The following is a 15,723-nucleotide window of genomic DNA, read 5'->3' on the forward strand; positions in this document are numbered from 1 at the left end:
TTGCATTGATAGTTTACAATAGCATTTTGAAAACATTGTTAAAATATTGTTGCAGTGTGTTTTTATACACAACGTTTTAAAACGTTTTCATGACCTTTATATAACCCGACATTTTAATGTTATAAATACGTTTTTACCTAAGCCAAAAGCCAAAATATAACTTATCTAAAACGTTTTTAAAACGTTTTTGTGTTTGCTGGGATGATTATACCCTTACATCTTGGCTACAAAATAAAAGTTATTAAATGTAATGTTTGGTTTTTAAGATGTGTTTGTTGAAGCGAATACAGATTTGGTGCGCCGGAAACGGTCTGAAAGATTTAAAAGGTGGCCTACATCTATGTGGAAGTCATTACAGATTTATTTCTGAAAATAATTAAATTGCTGTATTTTTGTTCAAATACTTTAATCAATATCTAATGCTTGCATGTAGTGCAACTGGGTATCGTGTATTTTGCACCCTCAATTCATCATGATCAGTGCTTTAATTAAAGCCTATGTGAGCTGATAAATTTGGCGGCCATTTAGGATTTGAAGGTTAAAAGTAGGTCCAATCATCAAATTGAGGCTTATTACGGTAAACTGATATGAAAAGGTGAGAAATTAGCACAAGGTTGCAGGTTTACTCAGTGGTGGCCATCTTGAAAAAAGAAATTGGTCAAAATTTTTTGGTCAAAATGAGATTTTTGGTCAAAAAGTAGATTTTTGGTCAAAAAAGTAATTTTTTGGTCAAAAAGTAGATTTTTGGTCAAAATGAGATTTTTGGTCAAAATTTTTGGTCAAAAATAAGATTTTTGATCAAAGTGAGATTTTTGGTTAAAAATGAGATTTTTGGTAAAAAATGAGTTTTTGGTCAAAATGAGATTTTTGGTCAAAATTGTGAATTTTCGTCAAAAATGTAATTTTTGGTCAAAAATGAGATTTTTGGCCAAAAATTAGATTTTTGGTCAAAAATGTGATTTTTAGTCAAAAATGAGATTTTGGTCAAAAATGAGATTTTTGGTCAAAAATGTGATTTTTGGTCAAAAATGTGATTTTTGGTCAAAAATGAGATTTTTGGCCAAAAATATGATTTTTAGTCAAAAATGTGATTTTTGGTCAAAAATGTGACCGCAGCACACGGCACTCCACACCCAGTTCCTGCCGCGTATGGGTGCCTACTGCACGGGGCCCTCTGCACCGACAACAACGCATGACCGCTGCGCACGACCTACCAACTCCACACCGGGTTGCCTCCCGCCGCTGGCTCCCGCGTATGAGTGCCAACTGCGCATTCTGCACCGACTACGATGCGGGCGATATACCCGTGGCTATTCCCCAGGGCGATACCAGGCCTATAATCATGATATAATACACCAGCCGGCCGATTGTGAAACTCTACACGGGTAAGTATCAATTTATTACTATTATTTAGTAATTAGGCCCTATATTTGAATGATAATTTACGAAATCGGGTTAAAATCGGGATATAATCAGGTTGAAATCGGGTTGAAATCGGGTTGAAATCAGGTTGAATTTCGACGTTGATACAACGTCGATACAACGTTGTATCAAGGTTGATGCCCATTTGCAAATACAACGTGATTTCAACCTTATTTCAACGTCGAAATCGGACGTTGATACAACGTCGATACAACGTCAGAAACTGACCCGTGTGCCCACTGGGATGGCTTGTTATGAGTTATCTTCAGTAGAAAGCGACACACACATGACCTGTTCATGTTACGAGTTATCTTCAGTAGATAGCAACATACACATTACCTGTTATGAGTTATCGTCAGTAGATAGCAACATACACATGGCCTGTTATGAGTTATCTTCAGTAGATAGCAACATAAGCATGGTCTGTTATGAGTTATCTTCAGTAGATAGTAACATAAACATAGTCTGTTATATGTTATCTTTAGTAGATAGCATCATAAGCATGGTCTGTTATGTGTTATCTTCAGTAGATAGCAACATACACATGGCTTGTTATGAGTTATCTTCAGTAGATAGCAACACACACATGACCTGTTCATGTTACGAGTTATCGTCAGTAGATAGCAACATACACATTACCTGTTATGAGTTATCGTCAGTAGATAGCAACATACACATGGCCTGTTATGAGTTATCTTCAGTAGATAGCAACATAAGCATAGTCTGTTATGTGTTATCTTCAGTAGATATCATCATAAGCATGGTCTGTTATGAGTTATCTTCAGTAGATAGCAACATAAGTATAGTCTGTATTATGTTATCTTCAGTAGATAGCATCATAAGCATGGTCTGTTATGTGTTATCTTTAGTAGATAGCAACATATACATGGCCTCTTAGATCGCAACATATAAACATGGCATGTTATGATGTATCTTCAGTAGATAACAATATATACATGGCCTCTTATGCATATCTTCAGTAGATAGCAACAAACATATGGTATGTTATGATGGATCTTCAGTATAGATAACAACACATACATGACCTGTTATGACGTATCTTCAGTAGATAACAAGATATGCATAGCCCGTTATTATGAGTTATTTGCAGTAGATCGCAATATGCGAATATCAATTATCGTGGTTATCAGTTATCTTCAGTAGATAGGCCTACACATGGCCTGTTATACATATCTTCAGTAGACAGCAAATACACATGGCCTGTTATGCATATCTTCAGTAGATAGCAACATATATACATATGTCATGTCATGATATATCTTCAGTAGATAGCAACATGCATACTTCAATTACAAATCACACGCACACACATAAAATTATCACACAAAAGCCAAAGACTTTCAATTACATAAACTCTTTTTATGAATGTATTTTCTAAAATAATCGAAATTAACATGCCTGTAGATACAAATGTCCATAAAAAGTTATGTCCATCGAGTTTTCTAAAATAGATTTGATGCATTAATGATGCAAAAATAATTATTAGTACACATTTGAAAATGTAAAATTATTAATTTGCACGATGAACTTAACAAAGTTAGCGCACTTTAATTGCTTAGCACGTTATGGTTACCTCCCCACAGCTGATGGTGCTAATTATTGAAATGGAGTAAATATTTGCAACTATTTAAAGCCGATGACAGGCCGTTAAAGTCTCGATTTATTTAGACGAGTCAATTTACGTATGAGCTAGACAAAAATGGAACACCGATGATTTTGCTTGCTAGTGATTCTAACCCTCCTGAACAACATATCTAAAAAGGGCAAAAAAGGGCACAGAGGAAAATGTTAATTTGCATATTTCCAAAATGACCGCTAATGCAGGCCTCAAATTTCAAAATTGGGCGAATATTGATAAAAAAACGATCTAATTGTATTCCTCTCATTATTATAATTCAGAAAAAGTATAGTTTGACCGATCTCTGATGTAAAAATTGGGGAATATGGATAAAAAAATCATCTAATTATATTCCTCTCATTATTAGGATTCAGAAAAAGTATAGTTTGACCACAGAATTAATTCTGTGAGTTTGACCTATCTCCGATGTACAATTCTCGAGTTATAGGCATAAAGGTCAAATAAAGGTCAAATGTCAAATTTTGATCTCCATCTCCATCTAAAATTGCTCCGATTTCACTCAAAGTGGTCTCAAATGGTTCCGCTTGGAAAAACATTTTAACCAAAGAATAGTTTGCCATATCTCAGGTGGTTTTTTGTCCTTTTTGGATATAGGCCTATATTGTTCAGGTGAGTGTTTAGAATCACTATAGCATTGGTGTTCCATCTTTGTCGAGGTACGCCCATTTTGGTACTTAAATGAAATGGACTCGTCTAATTCTTCAAGTTGCTTTTCCGAGTTTCTTTTCTTTCTTTTGTTTTTCAGTATAGTATTACACACAGTAAATTTTCTTAACTGTTTGATTTTTGCTCCAGTTGGGATATACGTTGTAGGCCTAGTCCAAAGTCACCAGTTTTGAACCAATAATGCCGAGTTGTTCCACGTAAAAATAATGGTATATCCATGTTTATTAGGCGATATAGCAACACGGCTAGGTCTCCAAAAATTGCCATTTTTAAACAAAATCAATAACATGCCTATCGTGTAATTTACGTCCACTTTTTATGCCAACGTTTATCCCTCGGGTTCATGGAGAACGACTGAGGTAATGTAGATTACATAGCATAAAAAATCAACCCAATACATGGGGAGCGGTCACTGAATTTTAGCGTTCAATATAGGAGGTGTGATTAGTGTAGTGGCATCAATTTAGAGGAATTGGTTTTGGGCGCTGTGTATTTAGAATCGGGGGTTATCAAGTTCAACCAGTCAACCAGGCACGATATTGGTGAATTGATAATTGGGTCCTTCACACGCGAACGCAAAATATCGCACCGAGCCGACGCGCGAGATCACTGTGCGTATTTACCGCAACGCAAAAGATACACGCAACCGCGCAGTTCAAATACGCAACCAGCTGTCTCAGAGAACACGGACAAGAAGAAATCTGTCGCTGCATGGTCCAGCCATGCCAGCAGGGATTAATACATTTTTTCCTTCAGCCGTCCATAGCACTTGACATCAGGAGCAAATAGGCGATAATGTCCAGACACATACAGGCATACAGGAGCTTCTGTCTCGTGGTTATTTGCTTCGCTTTCACCACACTCATCTTCAAATCTTGGACCGAGTATGCTCCATTTCACAACACCAACGTCAATAATTTGAAGTTGAGACGCTTTGAAACAGCAACTGCAAGTGAAGTCGAACATGTCAAACTGTCTAATAATATCTGTGACAACAACGCTATAACGACAAAACACAGTTGCACATTCAAGGAACTTGATCGGAATATCACAACTTTGCTATCACCAGAAGTTGCAATTGATGTATGTTCAAAATGTATCAAGAACAATACATTTTTCCATACTGATGTTGTTAATCCGCCTTCGACGTCTTCAGTTTACCAGAACAAACATTTATGTCAAAGAAAGGAAGAAGTGTTCTTATTGTTGATCGTGTTCAGCGCAACCAATGAGCGAGGTAAGCGGGATGCCATAAGACGAACTTGGGGAAAGACCACTCGTGTCGCAGGAAAAGGGGTAGCTACAGTTTTTCTTCTTGGGAGAAGTGTGAACGCAACAGTAGAGAAACAAATCGCCGAAGAGAACCTGAAACATCGTGATATATGTAAAGAAGACTTCGTAGATAGCTACGCAAATTTGACTTTGAAGACACTCATGGGGCTTCGCTGGGCTTACGCATTTGTCCATCAGCTAAATTTGTCCTGAAAATTGATAGCGATATGATGCCGAATATTCCTGTTTTAGTTAAAAATTTGCAAAATGGAACTGTCAGTGAGAACGTTTTTGAAGGGCATGTATATAAGGATGCACCCGCAGTAAGGGCAGGCAAAAGCATCAAGTATCCATTCACGAAATGGATCGTGACTCCAGAAGAGTATCCATTTTCTGTATACCCACCATATGTGGCAGGACCTTCGTATCTCTTGTCGAGTGATCTACTTCCACGCATATTGACAATATCTCGGCATGTAAAACAATTGAAAATTGAAGATGTTTATATGGGTATGATTTTAAACGTTTTAGGCGTGAAACCACAGCAGAACCATCGATACACCATGAAAGGTGTTGTAACGAAGAAAAAAGGAAAACGAATCAGAAGAAAGGATGGACTTGCTGAATATTTGTGTTACTTCTCTTGGGCATATACTGTCAGTAGTTTACCAGAAAGGTCCCTGATCTCAGTGTGGGAAAAATTGCAGAATTTTGATTATGATCAATTTTGTAGTAAGCTTAAAATAACAAGTGAAACACGGCTGCCTTATTGGTGATTATTGTATGGGAGTGAGGGAGCCGGGGGGCACTCAACTGAAATTTTGGTAGGATGTGCGGCGAACGATGGGAGCTAAGAACTGAAATGTCAACATTTTTTATGGTCTTTTGTACTAACATTTTGAACCCAAATTACATGCCTTGGAGCTATTTTTTTTCTAAATTTGAGCTGAAGAGCTGCAATTGTCCGAGTGTGAGGCTCAAAGAACTGAAGCATGATCCAAATGTGGGTCTTAAGGAACTGTCGGAGAGCCTGAAAAGGGGACCCTTGACCGCCGCACATACCCATACCACCTTAACATGCCGAGTGCCCCCTCCGGGTGAGGGAGAGAGAGAATGGCAGGGGCGTAGCAAGAGCCTCGGGGCCAGGGGCGCCCGTATCTCTATCCCGCTATCCTTAACCCATTTCGTGCTCTCTTTTGCTCGGGCCCCTATAGACTTCGTCCACACGCTTGCTTCGCCCCTTAGTGCAAGGTGAATGGGAAATAGATGGAGAGAAGAGGGGGAGATTGCGAGATGAGGTAGGCCTATTAGGTCATGTAGGTACAGAGTTTAGAGCTATAGAGTTAACTAGGTCGGATTTGAGTTTGAAATGGTCTGGATTGAACGAAACAAACTTTAGCCTTAAAAACTTGACAACTTAAGGGGTGGGGTATGAACGTTTGGACAGTATTTATTTTGGGACATTAGAGCACATCAGACATATCGAATTGCATTCTGCATACGAAGAATGTTCTTTTGATATCAAATAATTTTGATTTTTTGAAATTCGCAAATACACATTTTATGGCAAATCATTAAAAATTGATATTTTTGATATTTAACAGTACTTGAAGTAAACTTTATAAATCTGATGATTTATACTTAAAGTGTATGTAGGTGGAATAAAAAGCCGACGATCAATTGAAAATTTTGACCTTTCGTATTGAATATATGGATTTTTTTAAAAAAACACCAAAAAAAATTAGGTCTTTTTGGGAAAAAAATCCATATCTTCAATATGAAATTCATATGTGCAGAGACACGTGGCAACCCCTGTGACGTCAAAGTGGTTATCCTTTCCGCTGCATGGCAACACTGCATAGTCCAGACTTGGTCCTAAACCATGTAAACCAACGCATGAACGTGTTTACAGGGGTTTACAGCAATGAACTTTTATGTGCCTTTTAGGCCTAACAAGTAGGCCTATATTAAAAAGGATATTATAATATAAATTACAAAGCTACAATGACTTCTATGATAGGCCTAGGCCTATATATAAATTCTAGCTAGGCCTACAAAATTGGCCAACAACGGGGAAACATAAGTAAGTTAGGCCTACTGGCCTGGCCTTCATATTGACAAAGTCAAAGCTGTCAGTGCTAGCTGCTCGGCGTTTGCAAGAGAGTATCATTTGTTTTGACTGAGGCATTCTGATATTGCAACTCTTTACTTATATTTCCTCTGAAATATCTGGTGAGGATAGGAAAGAGAAGGCAATGATGTTTCAGGTTAGCCCATGACATGCGACTTAATTTCTTTAGCCTACCTCCCGGGCGTGCGGCCTAGGTTAGGCCGTATAAAGTTAATATTTTGGTTCTAGTCCAGAGGATTTTCATGAATTGATGGGGGAGGGAGGTGTTATTTTTTCAGTGTAAAATCAGCATTGTCTGCAGTTTTCGGTCTTTTCCAATAGTGCTCGAGGAAACGATGACGCACTTTTTTTTTCAAATGTGAGATTCCGAGGATTAAACCCCCTAGAGTAGTAGGCCCTACCACAAAAAGACTTGGAAGTGGTCCTTGTTCTCTAATAAACTTATTTATAGGCCTATGTATGAAAAATTCATAAATCATTCCAAAGTCTAAAATAATTGAAAAATATAAAAAAAAAAAAAAAAAATCTGACAAATCCCAGAAATTGAGGAGGGAGGGGACGAGAACCAAAACATTAATTTTATACGGCCTTAACCGCCAGGCCTAAAACGCAAGTCGATCCTGACTCCGAAGTTTGGAAGCTGAATTGCGAGTGATTAAAGTGTGTTGCTTGTTTCTAAACGGTCGCTCCGTGTAAAGACAAAAGTCAGGCTCGGGAGAGCGAGTTGGCGCGGTTGTTTCCTCGCCTTGCACCACTACTGAGGTCCCGGGTTCAACTTCAAGCCCCTGGCGCGCGGCCCAAAGACTCATGTGAACTTGGTTATCTCGATCCCGCAGGTTTTCTTCGGGATCTCCAGTTTCCTCCTGCTTCTCAAAAATCGGTGATTAGTTGTTTGGTTATCAAAAACTTCCTTCACCCAATGAAATTTGGGGAGCTGAAAAGATAATTGGTGGATGTTACAATCCAAGTGCGGCAGATGAAGAAGTTGGTTCAGAAGAACATGACATGCAAGCTGTTCTTGAAATAAATTACGAGGAGCGCCTATAAACATACATAGGCCTTCAAAAAGCCTATATGCTACAAACATCAAATGGGAAATATTATAGGCCTACACTTATTTTAATCCATGGATGGTTAGGACCGGGGTAGGCCTATAGGCTATGCGAAATTGATGTCAGTCATTTCTAAAAACGAAATATCCAGCCAGGCGCGCTGTATTTTACAAGATTTACCCAATCAACATAAACTTTGTAACTGTAGGCCTACCTTTGATAAAACGCTCGAACACTTTGCACTTTCAAGTATCAGTGGGAGTTGAGATTGGATTAGGCCTATAAGCATTTCCATAACGTAAACTAAAGGCTGACAGTAAATATTGTTCATATGATTGTTTGGAGTGGCCTTTATATGTTCCTCTCGTGCTTCTTTATCTTTAAATTTGTTTCTCATTTTTCATAGGCTTTTAAAAATAAATAAAAATAAATTTCGGCTTTTATATAATAACGCCTTTTCCCAGATCTCGGAGGGTTCAAAGCGCTGTAATTTCGCTGCCATGGTACTTATCACAATCAGATCGCATCATCTAGGCTGGATGCTGCCGAACCTGTCGCGAATCTAGCTCAAATAATATTGGCAAGTCTCCCGTATAACACATGGTAGGCCTATAGGGGAATAAATTTGCAAACTAAAAGGGCCTAGGCCTACTTTGCATTGTTTGGGGTATGAAAATAAGCACTTTTGAAAGTTAACTTATGGAAGAAAAAGCTTTTTTATACCAATTGTCAGGTTTTGGAAAAAATAATCATCTCTTGAATATTTTTAAGGTAGGTCCTACGGAAAAAATACATAGGCCTATAATCATGATAATAATAATACCCATGGGAGGTGCTCGCGCCAGCACATCATCTGCAATTTATGTCGATATTCCCCTCAACATCGTCACTATATCATAGGCCTATATGCATACTCATAATTGGTTTTATGGTTTTATATATGCCATGTAGGGCCTACATAATGTCATCGGAATCATCATGGTCATGTTGACCGGGGGTGAATTTATGAATAAGTAAAATAGGAAACTGCATATGCTTGATGATGATAAAAAAAAACAATTGATCGTCCCCGCCGCTTCCTTTCGCATGGCATTGCAATTGAGGGAGTCTGAAATGTTGAATGCTATTTTCTTTATTATAAGGAAAACTTCTTTTTTAAATGTTTCAAAAGTTAATAATATTGTCAATATTTTAGATTTGCTTCTGTCCAATAAGCATTTCAATTTAGAGGCTTTGTTTTAATCATCCTCTCAGAGAACCATCAAATAACAAGAGCCTCGATCCTATCATCCTCCTCTACAAATTACACAACTTGTAATAATGTCCGGGAATAATACATGAGGCCTAAATGATCCATTTGCATTGTAAAAAATAACTAATAAATGATAAATAAAAAGGCCCTCCACTTCCTCTTTTCGATAACATGTGGACAATCAACTGGAATTTTGTTTTTACTTGACCTTTAAATAATTATAAGTGGTTGTAATACCATGATTATTGCATCTGATATTTAGATCGCGATCGCTGTTGTCAAATTATCCCGGCAAAAATGCCAACGCAACACAAAACGCGTAACCACAATGACGTCATCAGGAAAGCGCCCAAATGTCTACTTTTGATAAATGACGCGCGATGTAGCGTCGGAAGGGGGTAAATCGAGTACGTTGTTTTCATTGTATTTTTATTTCTAAAATAGTTAGTTCTTCAATTGTTTTAGATATTGATTCTATATTTTATGGGCTTTATTTTGATACCAAATCATATTTTCTTTCAATGGTCCCTTTAAGAATATATCATTAGATTTATATAATTTACTTCGAGGACTGTTATATATCAAAAATTTGAAAAATATCAAATTTTTATAATTTGTAATAAAATTTGTATTATATTGTGATTTTCCAAAATGAAAATTATTTGATATCAGAAAGACATGCTTCGTATTCAGAATGCAATTCGATAGGTCTGAGGTGCTCTCATGTTCCACAAAAAATACTGTCGAAACGTAATAAACGCTCATTCTAGATCCCTTAATGGTAGACATTCTAACAAAAGTTTTGAAAAAAATGTTTGCACAACATAATTTACATAACATTATTGAAAACATTTTTTAAAACTGTTGTAGTGCTTTTTCCTACAAACATGACAAAACAGATGACAGTCAATTTTGTTTTTGTATTATATATAGGCTCTTAGGTCAAAAGTAAGTTTAGATTTATTTCCAAACTTCTACCATAACGTTCGCCTAATGGCGCACCTGAACTCCTTTGCCTTGGGGTAAATTTCATGTATATACAAATAGAGAGCTCCCTCCTCTAAAAATCGCAACAAGAATTAGGGGTATAGGCCTATATGTACCCTTATTTGCTGGTGGGATTTTTACAGGTGGGCACTTTTAGTTTGTGTCTAAAATTCCAGTTATGTCAAGCGAGCCCATATCACCATTAGGCGAACATTTACAGTAGGCCCCCTATTATGTCTTAACTTTTTAAACATGGCAATAATCAGAAAAGTTTCGAAACGATGTGGCTGCAGGCTGTACTGTACAAAAAGACCGTAAGTCCACTTGGCCCCTCAAAATGTACAAGTTGCGTATAGTTTCGTATAGTTTGGTAATGTTTTATACATGTTCAGGGGCCAAAACAAATCTTTCACAAGCTTTCATGATGTTTTCACCTGGAACATGTATTAAACATTATAAAACACTAAGAAACTATACGTAACTTACATGCTGAGGGGGCCAAGTGGACTTACGGTCTTCTTGCGCTCAGGTCATCATGTGTAAAGCGCATTTATCTAGAAATAAATTTAATCCTAAAATATGATAAATATGACAGAATACAATGTAGAAAAAACAATATTATGCTATTTTATTCCAGCGCCTAAAACATGTATGGGCAAACCTTCATGTTAACCCGGAGGCTAATTCTATCCCGGAATGAAATTAAAAAACACACATATTATCACAATTACAGCTGCTTATGTCAGGGGGGAGGGGCGGGGTTTATCTAGAAATAAATTTAATCCTAAAATATGATAAATATGACAGAATACAATGTAGAAAAAACAATATTATGCTATTTTATTCCAGCGCCTAAAACATGTATGGGCAAACCTTCATGTTAACCCGGAGGCTAATTCTATCCCGGAATGAAATTAAAAACACACATATTATCACAATTACAGCTGCTTATGTCAGGGGGGAGGGGCGGGGGAGGGGCATTGGGGAAAATGCCCCCAGACAGAAGCTCTGCCCCATTGCCCCCCGAAAATTGAAAAAGGGGTGAAAAGCCACTTTTTAGCCAAAATTAGGTGAAAATGCCCCCCCCAGTCAGAGGCTCTCCCCTTTTGTCCCCCAGAAAAAAATGTCTGGCGCCGCCACTCGACCTACACCAACTATTCATGTGTGAAAATGACATGGATCAGTAGTAACCTACATTTCTTATGTTATATGTTTATCTCATCTCATTTTTAAAAAAAAGCACATTTTATGAAATTATCAGATCCGGTAATATTCTACCATGCAGCTCTAAACACACTATTCATGCCTGTAAGTATATCTTCCTGTTTTGTTTTTCAAAAAGGCCAGATGGAAAACACGTGTTTTTTTTGTACATTGTCTGAGAAATAAATGAATGGAAAAAAATAACAAAAAAGGAAAGCTGACATCTTTTGTTTCTATGACAATCTCTCTTAAATTGCCCGATTGAATATTCAATCAAAAAGATTGAATTTTCAATGGTCGTATGCCATCCCGAATTAGGGACAAATCGTTTTTAATTGTATATTCAGTCAAGTGATTTGAATTTTTTTTCAATCAAAAGGAGTGATTGTCAATCTTTTAGCGTTTAAAGTTAGGGGCATTCTTTTTCAATTGAATTTTCAGTAAAAAGGATTGATTTTCATTGTTTTCAATCTTTTGCCATTCCGAATTAGGGACAAATCCTTTCCAGTTGAAAAAATGATTGAAAATATTCACTCTAAAAAGTTTTAAATCTCATTCCAAACATATGCAATACATGCCATACGCGGGTGTCGACTGGCAGACGACAAGTTTATAAAATCCAAAATCCAAAATTTTTGGAATTGTACATTTTCATGACCATAATTGGAATCAACATGAAAAATGCATTAAAATGAGTACAAACAAGCCTAGTATTGGTTCAGTGGTTCAGTTGGACCGGGTCTAAAGTTACACCTGGTCTATGCGGAATTTAAAAGACCATTCCCGATGGAACTAAATTCCACTTAGACCAGGTCTAACTTTAGACCCGGTCTAACTCTTTTGTGCATACGGACCTTAGACAAAATAAAAGATAACATTACGTATAATTTTAGCGACTTTTATTTTTTTTTATAGATTCCACATAATATGAATGTCATTTGAACATGTCATGGACAAAATAGCCCGGCAAAATAGCTAGGCTATATGACCCAGCAAACACAAAACGTTTTACACAAAACGTTTAAATGCCGGGTTATATAAAGGGTATTTCGTTTAAAAAAAATTGAAAACTTTATACAAAACATTCTCAACATAATGCAATTATGTTTAAAAATATTTTGCAAAAATGTTTGCCCAAAATATTTCACAATTAAAAACGTTTTCATGACCTTTATATATTATCCGACATTTAAATTCTAACAAGACGTTTTGAATAAACGTTTTAAGAACCGTGTGTTTGCTGGGTGAACAAGAGATATTGAGCGTCATCGGCTTTATACGGCTGAGCGAGGAAGTTGCCGGCTCGAAACACGGGGACAAAATTGATCGTTATTATGTTTTGATGAATCCAAGTGTGTGATAAAATTGGATGCTTTTCGCCCAATATTTATTGGTCTCGCTCAGTAGCGTAGCCAGGCCCCCCCCTGACAAAAAATGAAAGAAAAAAGTGCCCCTCTGACAAAAAATGAAAGAGAAAATCTGGAGGGCAAAGGAAAAGAAGAAAAGGGGCAAGGGCACCCCGATCATGGGCCAAAATAGCGTAAAATACTACTTTTTTGCGCGCTCGCGCGCACATTTTCACTATGAAGCCCCTTTTATCCCGATAATTGACGAAAATAGTGTAAAATACACAGCGCGCACATCATACCAATAAAGCCTTTGGAAGCTCGAAGACATGTACGGTAGCCTATCTCTAAAAAAACCAAAACCGGTATACGGTATGTATGCAACTGCAATTTTTTTCGTCTGTGCCCCAAAAAAATCATTTTGCCCCCTCTGACCAAGAAAGCTGGCTACGCCCCTGGTCTCGCTGAGTTTGACAATATTGGACTCGACTACGTCTCGTCCAATATTTTAAATACGTCTCGTCCAATATTTTAAAACTCATAGCTCGACCAATAAATATGGGCTCAATCAGTCCAATTTTATATCAAAAGTTGTAATGTGCATCCGCCTTTGATCCGATTTTGTAGGCCATCACTTGTCCTAATTTGGACCCATTTAACCCCCTGAGCACTACGGTACCTGCCGATCTAACATTGCCTCTGATTGGTCAATTACGTGGTATATTCACTATAATCACCAATTGATAATAAAAACTTCTTTTTGACCAATAGGCAGGTAGTTGTCATGGGGTTAAGCGCAAATTTTCGAGGGCATTTTACTAGCAGGTTAGCGGGACGATACCCCTTGGTTCGGTAGCTCCGGTGTACATTATACGTGCTCTCTGACCTGAATGCCGAAGAGAGAATTCTTTTTGGAGTTATCATGGTTATCTGAGCAGTGTCCAAAAGAGTGAAATTTTACTTTACTTCCTGAATCTCATTTTGTCTATTATTTAGTCCTGTACCCATATATCATAACTTGGCAGTCCGTCGTATAAAATTACAGGCCTCCCCACTGCCATTGCTATAGAACTTAGCACCAAATACCGAACTTTAAAGGAGGATTTCGCGATCCTAGCATCCTCTTTTTATGACATTTTTCAGTATATATCCACAAAAAAGCTTACTCCCAAAATTTCAGTTGATTCCGATTTTGCGTTTGCGAGTTATGAATGATTATGTTTATTACACTGCTCCATAGACAATGTGGTGTAATTTCATTCTGGTATACCAGTACGAAATTCAAATTTGACGATATTTTTGCTAAACGAATTAATCTGCAAGAAATATTTGGTACATAAACATTATGTAGCCAGAGGTTTCCAGTGGTATAAAAATCTCAACTTTTTTGAGAAAAGTGGGGGATGAGGCTATGGATCACGAAATGCCCTTTTAAAAGACTCATTTTAAAAGTGCATTATACTAATAAAGATCTGTTTAACGTTTGTCACCGGAAGACCAAATATCCCGAGTTATCTTCAGTAGATAGCAACATAAACCTTGTCTGTATTCATGCGCGTATTTTGGGGGGGCTTTGGGGACGCCAGCCCCCCGGGGTCAAAGTATATATCAATGGTGAGAGCACTGTGTATTGTGTATACTGGGTGAAGCCGAAGAGGAACCCAGTCATACTGCAGTTACTGTCCGTTTTCCTATACACAATACACAGTGCTCTCACCATTGACGCGCGACCTTTACAAATAGTGTATGTTAGAAGTATTGCCTAGTTAACATCACTGTGTTAAAAATAACCGGCCAATATTTAAACTATTCTCCAAACTTCTAGCAAATATATTTCTCTAACATGACCTAAAATTACAGCTAGGTTAGATGTTCAGAAATAGTCGCACTTTCGTAGAATATGAGTGAGGGCAAAGCATAGCTAGCTCATAGCTAGCCAACTCCCCGTGTTAATTGAATGGAGATTTGACCGAAAATATTGAGCTATATTGGTAACGGACCGCTCCGTTCTGAAGGATGCCACAAAAAACGGTACAAGCTACATTTAAACTATTCTATGAAATTTTAGAAAATATAGTTTTGTAACATGTCCTAAATTTTTAGCTAATTTAGGTGTTTGGAAATAGTCGCACTTTTGTGTTTTAGGAAGGATATGTAAACGACAGATAACACCAAAATATGAAGAAATTATTTCCAAACCGTGTTAAGTCAACAATCATTATGTTGCTCATTTTCAAGAATGCTGGTTAACAAAAAGCAGGCCATTGTCTCATTTCGTGAACAAAGGTCCACATACTATTGTTTCCTTGCGTTTCCTTTATAATCAGTTACCCAACCGAAGCTGTATTATAGCACCTCATAGCGATACCGCACATATAAAACAGACACATGTGCACAACCAGAGAAGATCCGATTTAATCAGTTGAGCTGCTTCAATGAGTGTTATCTTGGTTTAATGGCTTTTAATGGGGTTTAACTCCTGCAAAGGTCGAGATGAATTCTACTGTAGACATGACTGCATCATGTCCTTCATTTAACTCCTTGAAAGAGTTAAAATTCACTCTTAAAGAGTGGTTTTCACTCTTTTTTCAGTGGTTTTAAAGTTTAAAAGCGCATTTCACTCCTTTTTGAGTGGTCTTATAAGTGAATCACACTTTTCGGGAGTGAGATTTTCACTCTTTTACATTTAGAGAGGGGGAACCAAAACGAAGGGGCAGCGGAAGAAGAAGGGC

At 37.4% G+C, this 15,723-nt stretch overlaps 1 protein-coding gene across 1 annotated transcript; it reads left to right on the plus strand.

Annotated features, from left to right (window-relative positions):
• The first annotated feature begins 4,543 nt into the window (after positions 1 to 4,543).
• LOC140139217 (beta-1,3-galactosyltransferase 5-like) lies at positions 4,544 to 5,796 on the plus strand. The gene is given in 2 exon segments (XM_072160996.1): positions 4,544 to 5,198; positions 5,201 to 5,796. Coding segments are annotated over 2 exon segments (1,251 nt in total).
• The last annotated feature ends 9,927 nt before the right edge of the window (positions 5,797 to 15,723 follow it).

The sequence above is a fragment of the Amphiura filiformis genome, chromosome 18, assembly GCF_039555335.1.
Source record: "Amphiura filiformis chromosome 18, Afil_fr2py, whole genome shotgun sequence".
Lineage (NCBI taxonomy): Eukaryota > Metazoa > Echinodermata > Ophiuroidea > Amphilepidida > Amphiuridae > Amphiura > Amphiura filiformis.